The 17,447-nt window shown below is 47.9% G+C and overlaps 1 protein-coding gene across 2 annotated transcripts in view; it reads left to right on the top strand.

The window, feature by feature from the left end:
- The window catches only part of LOC145344572 (synaptotagmin-10-like), an 80,139-nt gene extending 63,087 nt beyond the window's left edge, over positions 1-17,052 (top strand). For both annotated transcript variants that reach the window (XM_080191769.1, XM_080191770.1), the window contains 3 exons: positions 357-528; positions 4,902-5,031; positions 16,124-17,052. In XM_080191769.1, coding sequence (XP_080047895.1) covers positions 357-528; positions 4,902-5,031; positions 16,124-16,195 — 374 coding nt within the window. In that variant the 3' untranslated portion in view covers positions 16,196-17,052. The remainder of the gene's footprint in view (positions 1-356; positions 529-4,901; positions 5,032-16,123) is intronic.
- The last annotated feature ends 395 nt before the right edge of the window (positions 17,053-17,447 follow it).

Here is a 17,447-nt window from a genome sequence, read left to right on the forward strand (position 1 = left end):
GACCAAGCTGTGATACAACCAGAAAGGATGCTTTCTATGGTGCATCTGTAAAAGTTGGTGAAAGTCATGGCTGACGTGGCAAATTTCCTTAATCTTCTGAGAAAATAAAGACATTGGTACACGTTCTTATATAGACCAGGGTTTCTCAAAGGGCCAGAATTTGATGTGTGCAGAGATCTTGGAGGAGTGGAGGAGATTCCTGAGATAGGGAAGGAAGGAGTTCATGGAGGGATTTGAAAACAAAGATCAAAATCCAGACCAGTGAAGGTTACTGCTGATTTGTTGGTGGTGGTGAACCTTTGGGGTAGTCTGGAGGTGAGTGCTGTTTGCAATAAAAATACCCGTTCATCTTTCAGACCCGTACGTCAAAGTGTCTTTAATTTGTGAAGGTCGGAGACTGAAAAAGCGAAAAACTACCACAAAGAAGAACACGCTCAACCCAGTTTACAACGAGGCCATGATCTTTGATATCCCACCAGAGAGTATGGAACAAGTCAGCCTCTCGATTACAGTCATGGACTATGATCGGTGAGTTTTACTCTCCAGCTATTTTGCCATCTTTCCCACATATATATATATGGATTATTCACCAAAGGTAGCAATCTGCATCTGGCTGGTGCCAGGAAATAACACCTCTTTATATGAGCTTTCCATGTACGATGCTACTGTGCCTTTAAGAAATGTATTTTTTAAATCATGTTCTCTGCACAGTGACATGTTTTTTTTTTAAATCATGTTCTCTGCTGCCTCACAGTGCCAGGGATCCAGGTTCAATTCTCGGCTTGGGTCACTGTATGTGGAGTTCGTACCTTTCCCCAGTATCTGCATGGGTTTCCTCCGTGTGCCTCAGTTTCCTCTCTCAGTCTGAAAGACGTGCTGGTTAGGTGCTAAATTCTCCCTTGGTGTACCTGAACAGGCACCGGAGTGTGGCGACTGGGGGAGTTTCACAGCAACTTCATTGCAATGTTAATATAAGCCTACTAGTGACACTAATAAGTAAACTTTAAAAAAAACTGCCGTTAGTAAGCAAGCCTTTTGTTTTTTGTTATTGGTACCGAGCTATCTGGTTAGATATCCTTTTATTGCTGCTTAATGATTTAAATGGTGGTTTTGTTTATTTTTAACCTGGGCCTAATGCAATGTCCTGGAGTTTTATGAGTTTAAGACCCTTTTGAACTGTTGGGGGAAGAATGATTGACATGTCAGATGACAAGAGTTCTTTTGCTTTTGGTTTGTCTGCTGGCCATGCTTTAGTTAAAAACTGTTTCGACGGCAGACTGAAAGCAGGTTTTCTTGCCTCTCTCTCTGGAGTGAAAATCCTGCTGTCACTACTTTGCTAGCTAGTAACGAGAGGCAAGGATTGCCTCTGCCTCTTGCAGTGGTTCGCTGGCTCAAAGCTAGAGACTGGTGGTGGCTTTTTCTCTACCTTGAGGGCTGGTAGCAACAGAGCTGGAAAGTCATTGTTTCAATTCTATTAAAAGGACTAATTCACAGCAGGTATTGCTGAGCTGGAAAAAAACCCATACGAGCATTCGTATTTTCTGTGCTAAACCTGAGGCAGGTGTGTGTTTAGAAGGAGGTTTGTTGTATTGGAACAGTGCATTTAGTTAAGGTTTATACAATATCATGTGTTTTTTTTCTCTTGTTTGTAATTGGTAAAAGTCATTGCTAATTTTCTTTCTATGTGTTAACTGTATTCTTAAATAAACTTTGTTTGATAAAAGCTCCCTGTTGGGTCATTTGAATCATATCTGGAGTGAAACATTTCTTACTTACCCTAGCCAAATTCAAAGTATAAAACTTATGGTCTAGGTTGACTTCATAAAACATCTAGTTTCTGACCTGGATTTTACATGATAGTTTCCACCTTGCAGATGCACCACATTATTTCCAGTCAATTTTCCGGATCTGAAACCTGGACTTCTAAGAGCTACAGCTGGAGGCTCTTCTTGCTCACATGTTGACTCCAGGCATTGGAAATGCTCCTGGCTTCCCACATGGAGCAGGTGGAGCACAATATAGCTTTAAGCCATGCTGTATCCTAATAATTTGAACCATGCTTTGGGGAAAGTGTGCTGGTCCAGATAGAGAGTGTCAGGATCCCTATATTTTGAAGCCCTTCTCTTTCTCGTCATCAACCATGAGGATACTTTAGACAGGATGATCTCAGCTTCTCCCAACCAATGATCATCAGCATGATGTTTGGCAGAAGCATTTGAGAAGTCTGAAGAGAAACACTGATGTGATAATGTGTTCACTTGAGGTCTAATAGGACACATGATTCACCAAAAATATATAATCAGTTGCTTGGTGATACATAACCTGATTTTTCTGAAAAGAGAGACATATTGCTGAAGCTTTGCATCTCACATCCATTAGAACAAATGCAAGAATGTCAAATTTCAAATGATCACAACTATTTTTACTACAGGAGAAAGCTTTAACAACTGGTTAAGTGAGTTGTTTCACGCTCTTTCTGTCCAGTGGCCATATGAGTGGCATTTTCAACTAATAAGATGCTTTCATCAGTTCAAAAAGATGTACTGTCTGCCATTAGGTAGAGATAAGGTCTGTGCAACTTGTGGGCCGAAGGGCCTGTTTGTGCTGTAGTTTTTCTATGTTCTATGATTCTAATTGAGCCACATTGTGTATGAATGTCAGTGCCAGATGCCAGGCATGCAAACCATATGACTGCTGATTGGCTGATTGAATCAAACAGTATGTTCTATTGGCTGTTCCTAATAGGCAGAGTGAAGACCATATCCCAACCAGCCAACCAGCCCTCTCAAAACCCAAAACAAAATGTCAACTGTTAGGTACGATTCAATGATTGGGCAGCACTGTCTGAACAATCAGGAGTGTGCTAATAACTACACTAACACTGAATTTAAGATGATCAGTTGGGTTCATAGCATGGCGACATGTTTTTACTCCAGCCGCAGCTGGAGTACTGTGTGCAGTTTTGGGCGCCGCACCTGCGCAAGGATATTTTGGCCCTGGAGGGAGTGCAGAGGAGGTTTACTAGGCTGATGCCGGAGTTGAGGGGGTTGAGCTATGAGGAGAGGCTGAATAAACTAGGCTTGTACTCGTTAGAGTTTAGAAGAATGAGGGGAGATCTCATTGAGACGTATAAGATGATGAATGGGATGGATAGGATAGAGGTGGAGAGACTCTTCCCGCTCAAAAAAGACAGTAGGACTAGGGGGCACAGCCTCAAGATAAAGGGGAGGCGGTTTAGAACGGAGTTGAGGAGGAACTTCTTCACTCAAAGGGTGGTGAATCTCTGGAATTCTCTGCCCATTGAAGTGGTGGAGGCTGCCTCGCTAAATAGTTTTAAGAAGCGGGTTGATGGGTTCTTGATAAGAGAGGGGATTAAGGGTTATGGGGAGAGGGCGGGAAAGTGGAACTGAGCCACAACAGATCAGCCATGATCTTATTGAATGGCGGGGCAGGCTTGAAGGGCTAGATGGCCTACTCCTGCTCCTATTTCTTATGTTCTTATGTTCTTATGTTTTTATACGCAAGAATCTGACCTCAAGATAAATATATGCAAGCTTTGTGGTTTTTTGGAATTATCTGGGAAGTGTATAGTTCTCTGTTGCTTTCTCAATGGCAATGACTAGACCAATCAGAGATGACTTACCAACCAATCAGCAAGGATTGTCCTGATGAGTGGAGAGAAAAAGCTTCAGCAACATGTCTCTCTTTTCAGCCATATCCAGGAGATGTGATGGCCTAGCGATATTACCGCTAAACTATTAATCCAGAAATACAACTTGGGACCTGGGTTCGAATCCCTCGACAGCATGTGGTTGGAATTTGAATTCAATTGAAAAAGAAGCTGGAATTAAGAATCTACTGATGACCCTGAAACCATTGTCAATTGTCAGAAAAATCCATCTGGTTCACTAATGTCCTCAGGGAAAGAAATCTGTGACCGTTAGTTGGTCTGGCCTACACGTGACTCCAGAATCACAGCAACGTGGTTGACTCTCAGCTGCACTCCACAGACAACTAGGGATGGGCAATAAATGCTGGCCAGTCAGCAACGGCTATGTCACATGAACGAATAAAAAGAAAGAAGGATATAGGTTAAGTGGATTGGCCAAGCTAAATTGCCCCTTGGTGTCCAAAGATGTGGAGGTTAGACGGATTAGCCATGGGAAATGTTTGGGGTTACAGAGATAGAGCGGAGGTGAGGGTCTGAGTAAGATTTACTGTAGGATTTTATTATCCAACGACATCCTCTTGAAGGCTCTTTCCATCCTCCTCACAACCAATATTCCCACCTCATTCCTTGCTATAGAGGGAGTGCAGCGAAGATTTACCAGGCTGATTCCTGGGATGGCAGGTCTGTTATATGAGGAGAGACGGAGTCGGTTAGGATTATATTCACTGGAGTTTAGAAGAATGAGTGGGGATCTCATAGAAACTTATAAAATTCTAACAGGGTTAGACAGGGTAGATTCAGAAAGAATGTTCCCGATGGTGGTGGGAGAGTCCAGAACGAGGGGTCATAGTTTGAGGATAAGGGGTAAATCTTTTAGAACTGAGGTGAGGAGAAATTTCTTCACCCAGAGGGTGGTGAATGTGTGGAATTCACGCCCACAGAGAGTAGTTGAGGCCAAAATGTTGTTTGATTTCAAGAAGAAATTAGATATAGAACTTGGGGCTAAAGGGACAAAGAGATATGGGAGGAAGTGGGGTGGGGGGCGGAAATCAGGATATTGCATTCGATGATCAGCCATGATCAAAATGAACAGTAGAGCAGGCTCAGAGGGCCGAATGGCCTCCTCCTGTTCCAAGTTTCTATGATATCTGCTGTTTTGCGTGGTTCCTGCCTATTGCCTCACTGTTACATTCCTGCTCTCTAACTGTACATTTCTTCTCCCTGTCTGCAGGGTTGGTCACAATGAGGTGATCGGAGTCTGTCGAGTTGGACAAGATGCTGAAGGACTTGGACGTGATCACTGGAATGAGATGCTGGTCTACCCTCGGAAGCCCATTGCCCACTGGCACCCCCTGGAAGAGGTAACCATGGCAGCGGGGAGCTTTCATCGGCCTCAGGATAATCCTTCATTGGTCGGGAAGTGATGGGATTGGGTGTAGCTGGATTGAAGTTACTCCGCCTGAATCATTGGGAAGCAATGTTGGACAGCGTGTAATTGCAAATCAAAGAAAGACTTACATTTATATGGTGCTTTTCATGACCAGCAAGTGTCTCAAAGTGTTTTACTGCCTTGGACACACTTTGTGAAGGGTTCTAACTGTTGTAATGTCAGGAATGTGGCAGCCAAATAGTGCACAGCAAGCTCCCACAAGCAGCAACGTGGTAATGAAACAGATAATCTGTGATGTTGACTGAGGGGTAAGTATTGGCCAGGGCACTGGGGAGAACTCCCCTGCCCCTCTTCGAAATACTGTCATAGGAGAGAGAGCAGGCGGGAAGGACGGCGCCTCTGACAGTGCAGCATTCCCTCAGCACTGGCCCAGGGATAGGGGAGGGGAGCGAGGGAGGGATATATGTTCAGTGGGAACTGGCAATCCACTTTGAATCAGTGGTGGGGGTGCGTGGGTGGATAGGGGGTGGGAAAATGATTCAGCAGGTTCGCGAACCCCAGCCAGGAATCCCGATGGCCCGAGGAATTGGACAGAAGGGTCAAAGGTGGGACTCTCGCTGGACGTCCAACTCTGGCTGACTTCACCTGTCCTGATCAGGTCCTTGCCCAGACAAGGTGAGAACCTGATCAGTGTTGCTTTAAATGCATTTGAATAGATAGATTGGGTTTGACAGCAGGATGCTCCGCTCTGCTCCCCTCCCTCTCTCCACCTGGGAAGTCCAGCGGGTGCCAAGCTCTCCTGGTCCAGAAGAGCGGGTACCAGGAGCTGTGGACTCCGAGGGAGGACAAGAAGGTAAGTATGACCCCCTGCTGTGCCCATTAGCCTCTCTGCTGTTACCAGGCTGCGGAGGGAGGACCCCTGATGAGATTTTTGAGGCTCGGAGGGCCCTCGAGCTGGGAAGATGGGGTTAACCTCGGTGCGCTCCCCCTGGATGGGGGGTCTTGAGGTGGGACTTCTTCCCACCATGGGAAACATGGAAATCACTCTTAGGATGGCGGCTTCAGGCAACTTTCTAGTTAAAGATTTATTATTTTCTGAGTTCTGTAAAACCTTTGAAGTGACCTGGTCACTTTAAATCTGTGCCCCATGAAAGTCACAGCAGTTCTCCATTCTACAATAGGGATTACCATTGGATAATTTCAGAATCACCAGGTATTAGCGGACCTCTATGAAGTACTTTGATTGACAGGGGATGTCAGTTTCACGTGATAGACCCCCTTGCTTTCTCTCATAAGCCCCAGTTGCTCTGAGGGTTTTTTGAAGCACTCTTATTGGCAGGAGCTTTGAGTTTGACAGGTGGGGGGAATCCCCTATTCTAGTTTGAACGAGCCCCAGCTGCTCTGAAAGCTCTTAGAGCTCCTTTGGTTGACAGTTCTATAACGGATTAAAGTGGGGCAATTTAGCATGGCCAATCAACCTAACCAAGACATCTTTGGAAACCAGAGAACCTGGAGAAAGCCCACGCAGACATGGGGAGAATGTGTAGATTCCGCATAGACAGTGACCCGAGGCTGGAATCGAACCCGGATCCCTGGCGCTATGAGGCTAACCCAGTGTGCCACCTTTGTATAATCCATTTGTGGCTCACCAGTCGTAGCAACATAGCCACTTCACCGCACTATCTGCTTTTAAAGTGATAATCCTGAAGCCATTCGACCATCTACAGCAGCTGATTCTGGGGATGGTCGGACTGATGTATGGGGAAAGATTGGGTTAGGATTGTTTTCGCTGGAGTTCAGATGAATGAGGTAGGGATCTCACAGAGACTTATCAAATTCTAACAGGACTAGGCAGGGTAGATGCAGGGTGGCTGTCCCCGATGGTGGGGGGAGCCCAGAACCAGGGGTCACAGTCTGAGGACTCAGGGTAGACCATTTAGGACGGAGATGAGGAGACTTTTTTTTACCCAAAGAGTGGTGAGCCTGTGGAATTCATTACCACAGGAAGTAGTTGATGCCAAAACATTGAATGCTTTCAAGGGGCAATTCTCAATCCCTAATCAATGATTCAATCCTATTCAACAGTTTGGGATGGCACAGTGGTTAGCACAGCTGCTTCAAAGCACCAGGGACCCAGGTTCAGCTCTGGCCTCGGGTCACTGTCTGTCTGGAGATGGCACATTCTCCCCGTGTCTGCGTGGGTTTCCTCTGGGTGCTCCGGTTTCCTCCCACACTCCAAAGTTGTGTGGGTTAGTTTGAGTGGCCATGCTAAAATTGACTTTTAGTGGGTGGTGGCACAGTGGTTCGCACCGCTGCCTCACAGCACCAGGGACCCAGGTTCATTTCTGGTCTCTGGTGCCGTCTGTGTGGAGCTTGCACATTCTCCCCGTGTCTGCGTGGGTTTCCTCCAGGCGCTCCAGTTTCCTCCCACGTGCTGGTTAGGCGCATTGACCATGCACTTGGGGCGAATGGGATCCAAGGTTACGGGGAGAAAGCAGGATTAGGCTATTGAGTTGGATGATCAGCTATGATGATGAATGGTGGAGCAGGCTCGAAGGGCCAAATGGCCTCCTCCTGCTCCTATCTTCTATGTTTCCATGTTACATCGGAGAAACAAAAGGAAATGTCAGAATGCAGCTGGTACAGAGTCAGACTCTCTTTAGACTGTTTAGCCCTCGTCTCCTGGTCTTTGTTATTTTCCTTCGATTCTCTGATGGAGAAACATTCACAGTTTCCAAATTACATTTGAGCGGACTGGGCCTCCATCTGACCATATATTTGGCAAATTAAATTGGAATGAAGCATTCAATGAGCGTTTAACAACCTGGTGATATGTTAGACTCAGAAAGAATTGTTAAATAATCCAAGACATGACAGTTCCTCTGCTGGATTTCGGACTGCTTCACTGCCCTGGAGTAAGAACATAAGAACATAAGAAATAGGAGCAGGAGTAGGCCATCTAGCCCTTCGAGCCTGCCCCGCCATTCAATAAGATCATGGCTGATCTGTCACGGCTCAGTTCCACATTCCCGCCCTCTCCCCATAACCCTTAATCCCCTCGCTTATCAAAAACCCATCAACCTGCGTCTTAAAAATATTTAGCGAGGCAGCCTCCACCACTTCAACGGGCAGAGAATTCCAGAGATTCACCACCCTTTGAGTGAAGAAGTTTCTCCTCAACTCCGTTCTAAACCGCCCCCCCCTTTATCTTGAGGATGTGCCCCCTAGTCCTACTATCCTTTCTGAGCGGGAAGAGTCTCTCCACCTCTATCCTATCCATCCCATTCATCATCTTATACGTCTCAATGAGATCGCCCCTCATTCTTCTAAACTCTAACGAGTACAAGCCCAGTTTATTCAGCCTCTCCTCATAGCTCAACCCCCTCAACTCCGGTATCAGCCTAGTAAACCTCCTCTGCACTCCCTCCAAGGCCAGTAATCGTTGCTCCTTTTAGCAACTGGAGAGTTAGATTTTTGGCAGTTTTCATGAGGCCCTGATGTTTTCCTTGCTTGTTGCAGGAAGAGGGTTCAGTGTTTTTCAGGAACCCCCAACCATCACCTCTTCACAGAATTCCAAAATAATTTTCCAGCTAAGCACACACACTGGGATCAAAATCCCAGAGTAACTTCAAGGCAGAACGTGGGGAGGTGTTAGTTCATTCCCCGTTAGAGTAGACTATTAATCCAGAGACTCAAAATCAGGTCTCCGGTGCTGCCTGTGTGGAGTTTGCACGTTTCCCCTGTATTTGCGTGGATTTCCTCCGGGTGCTCCGGTTTCCTCCCACAGTCTGAAAAACGTGCTGGTTAGGGTGCATTGGCCGTGCTAAATTCTCCCTTAATGTACCCAAACAGGCACCTGAGTGTGGCGACTCGGGGATTTTCACAGTAACTTCATTGCAGTGTTAATGTAAGCCTACTTGTGACACTAATAAATAAACTTTAAACTTAATCTAATTGGTTTTATGAGCAAGTCGGCACTATTTCCAAACACCATGGGATAGGATTCTCCGGCCATTCACGCCGGTGGGATTCTCGAGACCCGCTGCGGTGAGCGGGGACTTGGCTGAGTGCCAAATCCCGGCCACTAGCACTGCGTTTGAAAACACTTTTCAGAAATGTTTTCAAATATCTGTTCTGTGTTCCACCCCCGAGTCCCCAGTTGGAAGCTAATGTTTAACGGCCTGTAGTATCCCTGGTTTGTGGGATTGGCAATGAAGCCAGGTTTCTGGGGTATATTCTGTTTGATTGACAGTTCCGTAACCCAAGACTCCCCGAAAGTGGGTGGACTGCAAGACACACGAGTCCCTGTTTGTGGGCGTGCACTCGATCGACCATTCTCGTGACTGCAGTTGGAGCGTTCTCACTTCAGCACAAGCCAGAATGGGGCATGTCAACACACGTTTGCAAATCTGGAGCATGAAATTTCCTTGCTGCTTGGCCTGGCCTGGGGGTAACTGCCGTCCTCGCTTGGCCTCTCCCTGAATCACACTGGTGCAACTATTAAGGAGCTATGAATCATTACTGCAATTAAAATAGCAATCAATCCACAATTGACTCATGTGTGGCACTAAAGATCGCAACTGGCTAATTGTGCTAATAGCTATCACGGATAGCTATCTCCGATCTGGGAAAAAGCTTCCCACTCTGTACACAAATTATGAGGAGCATAAATAGGGTGAACAATGGGAAGCTTTTTCCCAGGTCGGAGGTGACGATCACGAGGGGTCACGGGTTCAAGGTGAGAGGGGGGTGAGGTATAACTCGGATGTCAGAGGGACGTTTTTTTACACAGAGGGTGCCGGGGGCCTGGAATGCGCTGCCAGGTAGGGTGGTGGAGGCAGACACGCTGGGATTGTTTAAGATTTACCTGGATGGTCACCTGAGCAGACTGGGAATGGAGGGATACAAACGAACGGTCTAGTTGGACCAATGAGCGGCGCAGGCTTGGAGGGCCGAAGGGCCTCTTTCCTGTGCTGTATTGTTCTTTGTTCTTTGGATTAATACGCAGGTTAAAACACAGCTGCCATCTTAACAATTCCTGTTCTCTAGCCAGAGTGAATGACAACTGCAATTTTCATATAATTATTAAATTTTATTTATTCGTCGCGAGTAAGGTTTACATTAACACTGCAATGAAGTTACTGTGAAATTCCCCTAGTCGCCACAATCCGGCGCCTGTTCGGGTCAATGCACCCTAACCAGCACACCTTTTAGAATGTGGGAGGAAACTGGAGCACCTGCAGGAAACCCATGCAGACACGGGGAGAATGTGCAATCTCCACACAGACGGTGACCCAAGCTGGGAATCAAGCCCAGGTTCCTGGTGCCATGAGGCAGCAGTGCTAACCAATTATCCAGTGGCTCACGGCCTCGTGGAAGGTTCTGGAACACAAACCCCACCTCCTGAGACACTTATTCTGTAGATGCAGCCTTGAAAGGACAATCACCACATCCCCCCACCCTTTCAAGTCCTTTTCTACAAATGCCAGTACTCAATTTACACAGTCCCAGATAACTAAACGTTTTGTACATGAATTTAGTCGATTGTAAATTAAGTTTTCTGGGAGGGTTTCCTATTCCTTTTGGAGTGGTGTAATTCCTCTGTCTGAGGCACTGCCACAGGGGGGGAGAGTCAGCTCAAACCACAATGTCAGGCACCTCTTCAGGCACAGGCAGTCCAGTTCTATCTGTTTCCATGGAGACTCAGTTGTGCCTGTCACAGGACAATCAAGTATTTCAGTGCTCGGATAGTCGACAACATTCCCAGATGACACAACCATAGTGGGTCGGATCTCAAACAATGACGAGACAGAGTACAGGAATGAGATAAGAATCTGGTGAATGGGTGCAATGACAATAATCTCTCCCTCAATGTCAATAAAACGAAGGAGATTGTCATTGATTTCAGAAAGTGTAGTAGAGAACATGCCCCCGTCTACGTCAATGGGGACAAAGTAGAAAGGGTCGAGAGCTTCAAGGTTTTAAGTGTTCAGATCACCAACAACCTGTCTTGGTTCCCCCCATGCCGACACTATAGTTAAGAAAGCCCACCAATGTCTGTACTGGCTCAGAAGACTAAGGAAATTTGGCATGTCAGCTACGACTCTCACCAACTTTAACAGATGCCCCATAGAAAGCATTCTTTCTGGTTGTATCACAGCTTGGTATGGGCTCCTACTCTGCCCAAGACTACAAGGTCTTGAATGTAGCCCAATCTACCACGCAAACCAGCCTTCCATCCATTGACTCTGTCTGCACTTCTTGCTGCCTCCGGGAAAAACAGCCAGCATAATTAAAGATACCACGCACCCCGGACATTCTCTCTTCCACCTTTTTCCGTTGATAAAAAGATACAACAATTCGAGGTTACCTACCAACTGACTCAAGAACAGCTTCTTCCCTGCTGCCATCAGACTTTTGAGTGGTCCTATCATATATTAAGCTGATCTTTCTCTTCACCCTATCTGTAACTGCAATGTAATACTCTGCATCCTCTCCTTTCCCTCTCCCTTATGTATCTATGAACAGTATACTTTGTCTGTATCGCACGCAAGAGACAATACTTTTCACTGTATCCCAATTCAAATCAAATCTCTATAGCTGCTGATGGCAATGCTGGTTGCCTGGGCTACTCTCGCTCTCAAATGGTCTACGTGTTTCTGGACCACCCTTCCTGCTACGTCCCTTGATAATGCAAGGATCCAGTTTTGGATATAACAGCTCCAGGGACCTAACTCAACCCACGTCCAAAATTCCTCACATACACGCCTTCATCCTCTGAATTTGAGGCTGGCACATACCAGTTATCGCCCTGCTCATTTTGTGGCTGTTTTGGGTGCTAGTTGTCTTTCTTAATGACTGTACATACACAACAGAAGGACAAGGAAGTATTTGTCTTTATTTCTTGACCTCAGGACATGCAAAAACACAGTGTGATCATCAAAGTACACTTCCAGGTATTGTTACATTCATCATCCAGGAAAATGCTGCAGCCAATTTGTGCACAGCAAGCTCCCACAAACAATAATGTTTTAGCAATGTTGAGGCTTGAGTCTTGGCTGGGACAACAGTTAGAGTTCCTCTGTCCTTCAAACAATGCAAGGAAAACTTTCACATCTACTCAAGAGAGCTGAAGGAACCTCATCTTTAGTATCTAATTTAAAGACGTTATTAAACTGGAGAGAGTGCAGAAGGGATTTACAAGGATGGGCGGCACGGTAGCACAGTGGTTAGCATTGCTGCCTCACAGCTCCAGGGAGCTGGGTTCGATTCCTGTCTGCGTGGAGTTGGGACATTTTCCCTGTGTCCGTGTGGGTTTCCTCCGGGTGCTCCGGTTTCCTCCCACAGTCCAAAGATGTGTAGATAGATGGACTGGCCATGCTAAATTGCCAGTTAGTGTTAGGGGAACTGGCTAGGGTAAATACATGGGGTTATGGGGATAGGGCCTGGGTGGGATTGTGGTTGGCGCAGACGTGACGGGCTGAATGGCCTCCTTCTGCACTGTAAGATTCTATGATGTTGCCAGAACTCAAGGGACTGATAGGGAGAGATTGGACAGACTGGGACATTTTTCTTTGGAGTGTAGGAGACTGAGGAATGATCTTATAGAGGTGTATAAGATCATGAGAGGCATGGATAGGGTGAATGCACTCACTCTTTGGGGAATTGAGAACTAGAGGGCATAGGTTTAAGTTAAGAGGGGAAAGAATTAATGAGAACTTGAGGAGCAACTTTTTTACACAGAGGATGGTACGTGTGTGGAATGAGCTGCCGGAGAAAGTGATTGAGGCAGGGAGATCAATAACATTTGGACAGATACATGGATAGGAAAGGTTTAGGGGGAAATGCAGGCAAATGGGGTTAGCTTAGATGGGTTTTTTGGTTGGCATAGACCAGTGTGGGCCGAAGGGCCTGTCTCCATGCCTTAGAATCATAGAGTTGAAAGTTCTGACAGTTTAGCACTCTCTCAGCGCTGCGCGGCAAGTGCCAGACTGGACTACCCAACACCCACCCTCTGACTCAAACTTCAACACGCGAGCGGCAGCCGACACTGGAAGCAAATTTTTCATATTTGAAATGGTAACGTTTGCGTGTAGCTCCGAGATTGCAGCGAGGGCATGGGCACTGTAATCTAATTCCTTCAGTCCTGTGACTGAACCCGTGGGTGTCGAAAATGTGCAACTGCATCAGAAGCCATTACACTTAATAGCAGGAAAATTGTCTTTGGATTGGTGTGACCCTGGGCTGTCTTGCTGATTCATCTCGGCACGTTTCACAACATGGGACCGTTGCAGCAGGGACTGGAATGTCTTTGGAGAAGTATTTGAAAAGAAGGTGTGGTGGAAAAGAATAAAGGGTGCAGGGAATGATCCCGTGTCACAATGGAACATGGGAACAGGAGGAGGCCACTCAGCCCTCGAGCCTGTCTCACCATTCAATCAGACCTTGACTGATCTGTAGCTCAATTCCAATCCCCTGGCTTTGCTCTGTACTCCTTGATAAAACCATCCATCGCTGGTTAACCTCATTATCCCACTTTTTACGGGAGAGAGAGTTCTAGGCTCCCACTATCCTTTATGAGAAAAATACTTCCCTATTTCAGCCCTGAATGACCAAGCTATAAGTTTGTGATTGTAGTAACCCACTTCCTCCCCAAGGCTAAACAGTTTCATAGAATCCCTACTGTGTGGACGGAGGCCATTCGGCCCATCGAGTTTGCACCAACCACAATCCCGCCCAGGCCCTATTCCCGTAACCCCACATATTTACCCTGCTAATCCCCCTGTCACTAAGGGGCAATGTAGCATGGCCAATCAACCTAACCTGCACATCTGTGGAATGTGGGAGGAAACATGAGCACCCAGAGGAAAACCCACGCAGACATGGGGAGAATGCGCAAACTCCATACAGAGAGTGACCTAAGGCTGGAATTGAACCCGGGTCCCTGGCACTGTGAGGCGGCAGCGTTAACCACTGTGCCACTCTGCCACCCCTTTCTGTCCATCTACAGTACTGAATCCCTTTATTATTTTGAACACATTGATTTGATTTCTCCTTTCACCTTCCAGACTCAAGAGGGTACCGACACCACATGGACTTCAGCGGCTCGAGAAGGGGGCTCACCACCCCAGGCTGGGCAATTATCAGCCATCGACCCCATTACCGCTGCTTATTCCAGATTAATTGATGACATTTAACTTCCCCGGTGACTCCAGTGGGGAATGAACTTGATGGTTATCTCAGTAACCACGCTACGGCTGAAATTGTAATCTGAAATCCGTCTGCAAAGTAGGGATTCTATGATTCTATGAAACTGTTCAGTCTTGGGGAGGAAGTGGGTTACTACAATCACAAACTTACAGCTTGGTCATTCATGGCTGAAATAGGAAAGACTTTTCACACGAAGGATAGTGGGAACCTCGAACTCTCTCTCCCATGAAAGGTGGGATAATGAGGTTAACCGGAGATGTCTTTGCAGCTTAAGTTCTTCAAGGGTTACTCCTTAGAAGAGAGGTCAGATGAGAGGATGGTGGGATCTTGTAGCAATCCATATTCATAAAACCCAGGGTGGAGCACTATCTGATTGGCTCAAGGAACCAGCTTTCAACCCTTTGTAGAGTATTACATGTAACTTTACCCGGTGTCCTCTCCGGCCTTCAACAGTGCATTCTCACACAGTAATTTTGTGCTACTTGCCTCAGTGACAGTCAAGACTCAGTTGCTATCGCTCCTGTCTCCAAATTGCATGATCATGGTTCCATGTCCCTCTGAAGTGACTTGGTCACACAATCCAGGCTGCGTAATTTTCCTCTGGGTGCTCCGGTTTCCTCTCTCAGTCCGAAAGACATGCTAGTTAGGGTGCATTGACCATGCTAAATTCTCCCTCAGTGTATCCGAACAGGCACCAGAGTGTGGCAACCAGGGATTTTCACAGTAACTTCACTGCAATGTTAATGTAAGCCAACTTGTGGCACTGATAAATAAAAAAGATATTCCCAGTGCCACACTTAGGAAGTGCCGCACTGTCAGAGGGTCAGTGCTGAGGGAGCGCCGCACTGTCAGAGGGTCAGTGCTGAGGGAGCGCCGCACTGTCAGAGGGTCAGTGCTGAGGGAGCGCCGCACTGTCAGAGGGTCAGTGCTGAGGGAGTGCCGCACTGTCAGAGGGTCAGTACTGAGGGAGTGCCGCACTGTCAGAGGGTCAGTGCTGAGGGAGTGCTGCCCTTTCAGAGGGTCAGTGCTGAGGGAGCACCGCACTGTCAGAGGGTCAGTGCTGAGGGAGTGCCGCACTGTCAGAGGGTCAGTGCTGAGGGAGTGCCGCACTGTCAGAGGGTCAGTGCTGAGGGAGTGCCGCACTGTCAGAGGGTCAGTGCTGAGGGAGTGCCGCACTGTCAGAGGGTCAGTGCTGAGGGAGTGCCGCACTGTCAGAGGGTCAGTGCTGAGGGAGTGCCGCACTGTCAGAGGGTCAGTGCTGAGGGAGTGCCGCACTGTCAGAGGGTCAGTGCTGAGGGAGTGCCGCACTGTCAGAGGGTCAGTGCTGAGGGAGTGCCGCACTGTCAGAGGGTCAGTGCTGAGGGAGCGCCGCACTGTCAGAGGGTCAGTGCTGAGGGAGCGCCGCACTGTCAGAGGGTCAGTGCTGAGGGAGTGCCGCACTGTCAGAGGGTCAGTGCTGAGGGAGTGCCGCACTGTCAGAGGGTCAGTGCTGAGGGAGTGCCGCACTGTCAGAGGGTCAGTACTGAGGGAGTGCGGCAATGTTGAAGGTTCTGTCTTTTGGATGAGACAAGTGAGAATTCCATGAGACGTCTCTGAAAGATTCTAGAGAATTTTATCAAGGAAGAGCAAGGGGACTGTTCCCACGCCGTGTCCAATATTTATTCCTGAACCGAAACCGGCACGGTAACGGATAATCCGCGGATCAGTGCCGCTGTGTAAAAACAGCTGTCGGTAAAATGTTTTGTGATGTCCCACAGCTGTGCAAAAAGCTAAATAATTGCACGGTCTCTGCAACTCAAAGCAGAGTGGCAGCTGCTGGCGTTTGGAGTAATTCTGAATTGGTTCTTTTGCAGGCACCTGGGCGGGCCACCAGCTTCGACAGTCAGGGATCCTGTCCGTCTCCGAAGCTGCCACCCACACCGTAGAAACGCTGCTTGACCCAGGCTGAGGAACAGTGTCTGCAACTGTGCATCGCGGGAGGGCGAGCGAGCGAGAGAGCAGCGAGATAGCGTACCTGAAACCAACCCCTCAGTGGACAGGACAATAAAACCCCCTCAAAGCTGAGACTCTCAGCGATGGAAATCTTTATTCTTTTGACCATTTTGAATCACGTTATTACGAAAGTAAGAAGAGAAGGAAGGCCACTGAGATCCCCCCTGGCCTGTCTCCCTCGCTCAGTTATGTAGTGGCTGATCTATTACCATCTCGGTTGATCCTGGGGTGGCACGGTGGTTGGCGCTGCTGCCAGGGATCTGGGTTCAACCCCCCCTCCCGGCCTTGGGTCACAGTCTGTGTGGAGTCTCCGTGTTCTCCCCGTGTCGGCGTGGGTTTCCTCCGGGTGCTCCGGTTTCCTCCCGCAGTCCAAAGACGTGCTGATTAGGTTGGTTGGCCAGGCTAAAATTGCCCCGTTGTGTCAGGGGGGCTACTGGGGCGGAGGGGGATCGGGCCTTGCAGGTTGGTGTTCGGTGCAGACTTGATGGGCCAAATGGCCTCCTTCTGCATTATACTCTGTCCTATTGTTCTGTGGATACGTAACCCGTAATATTATTGCCACTGAGAATCTATCGCTGTTAAAAGGCCACAGAACCGAAGTGTCGGCTCCGTCCACAGGTGCTGCCAGACCTGCCGAACATATCCAGTGATTTCCGTTCATTCTTTTTAATTCCCGGCAGAAGTTTCCTTTTGCAGACTATGTGTCAGTGTCAGTTTGGACGTTTCCTGCTCACCTCCTTAAATTCAGCAGCTTTCCGCTTTGTGTGGACGTCCGCACGTCACTACTGAATCTGGCTTGTGTCCCCCTGTGGACCCCCCTCCCCCCTCGACTCCTCCATCCGCAACCCACTCCACTCCCCTACCCCAGTCCCCCACCCCTGACTCACCTTGCCCCCCCCCCCACTCCCCCCCACCCCCACCCCTGACTCACTCCTTCCCCCGACTTATTCCTCCCCCCAAGTCCACTCCTTCGTAGAACCAAACAGCACAGAAGAGGCCCTTCGGCCCATCGAGTCCGCACTGACACGTTAGAAACACCTGAGCTCCCACCTGACCCCATCTACCAGCACTTGGCCCATGAATGTGACGGTATGCCAAGTGCTCATCCAGGTGCTTTTTTTTAAAGGGTGTGGGGCATCCCGCCTCCACCCCCCATCCACCAGGTTAACTCCTTTAATCACCTTT

The sequence above is a fragment of the Carcharhinus amblyrhynchos genome, chromosome 6 (genome assembly GCF_965287045.1).
Source record: "Carcharhinus amblyrhynchos chromosome 6, sCarAmb.v2.hapA, whole genome shotgun sequence".
Classification (NCBI taxonomy): domain Eukaryota; kingdom Metazoa; phylum Chordata; class Chondrichthyes; order Carcharhiniformes; family Carcharhinidae; genus Carcharhinus; species Carcharhinus amblyrhynchos.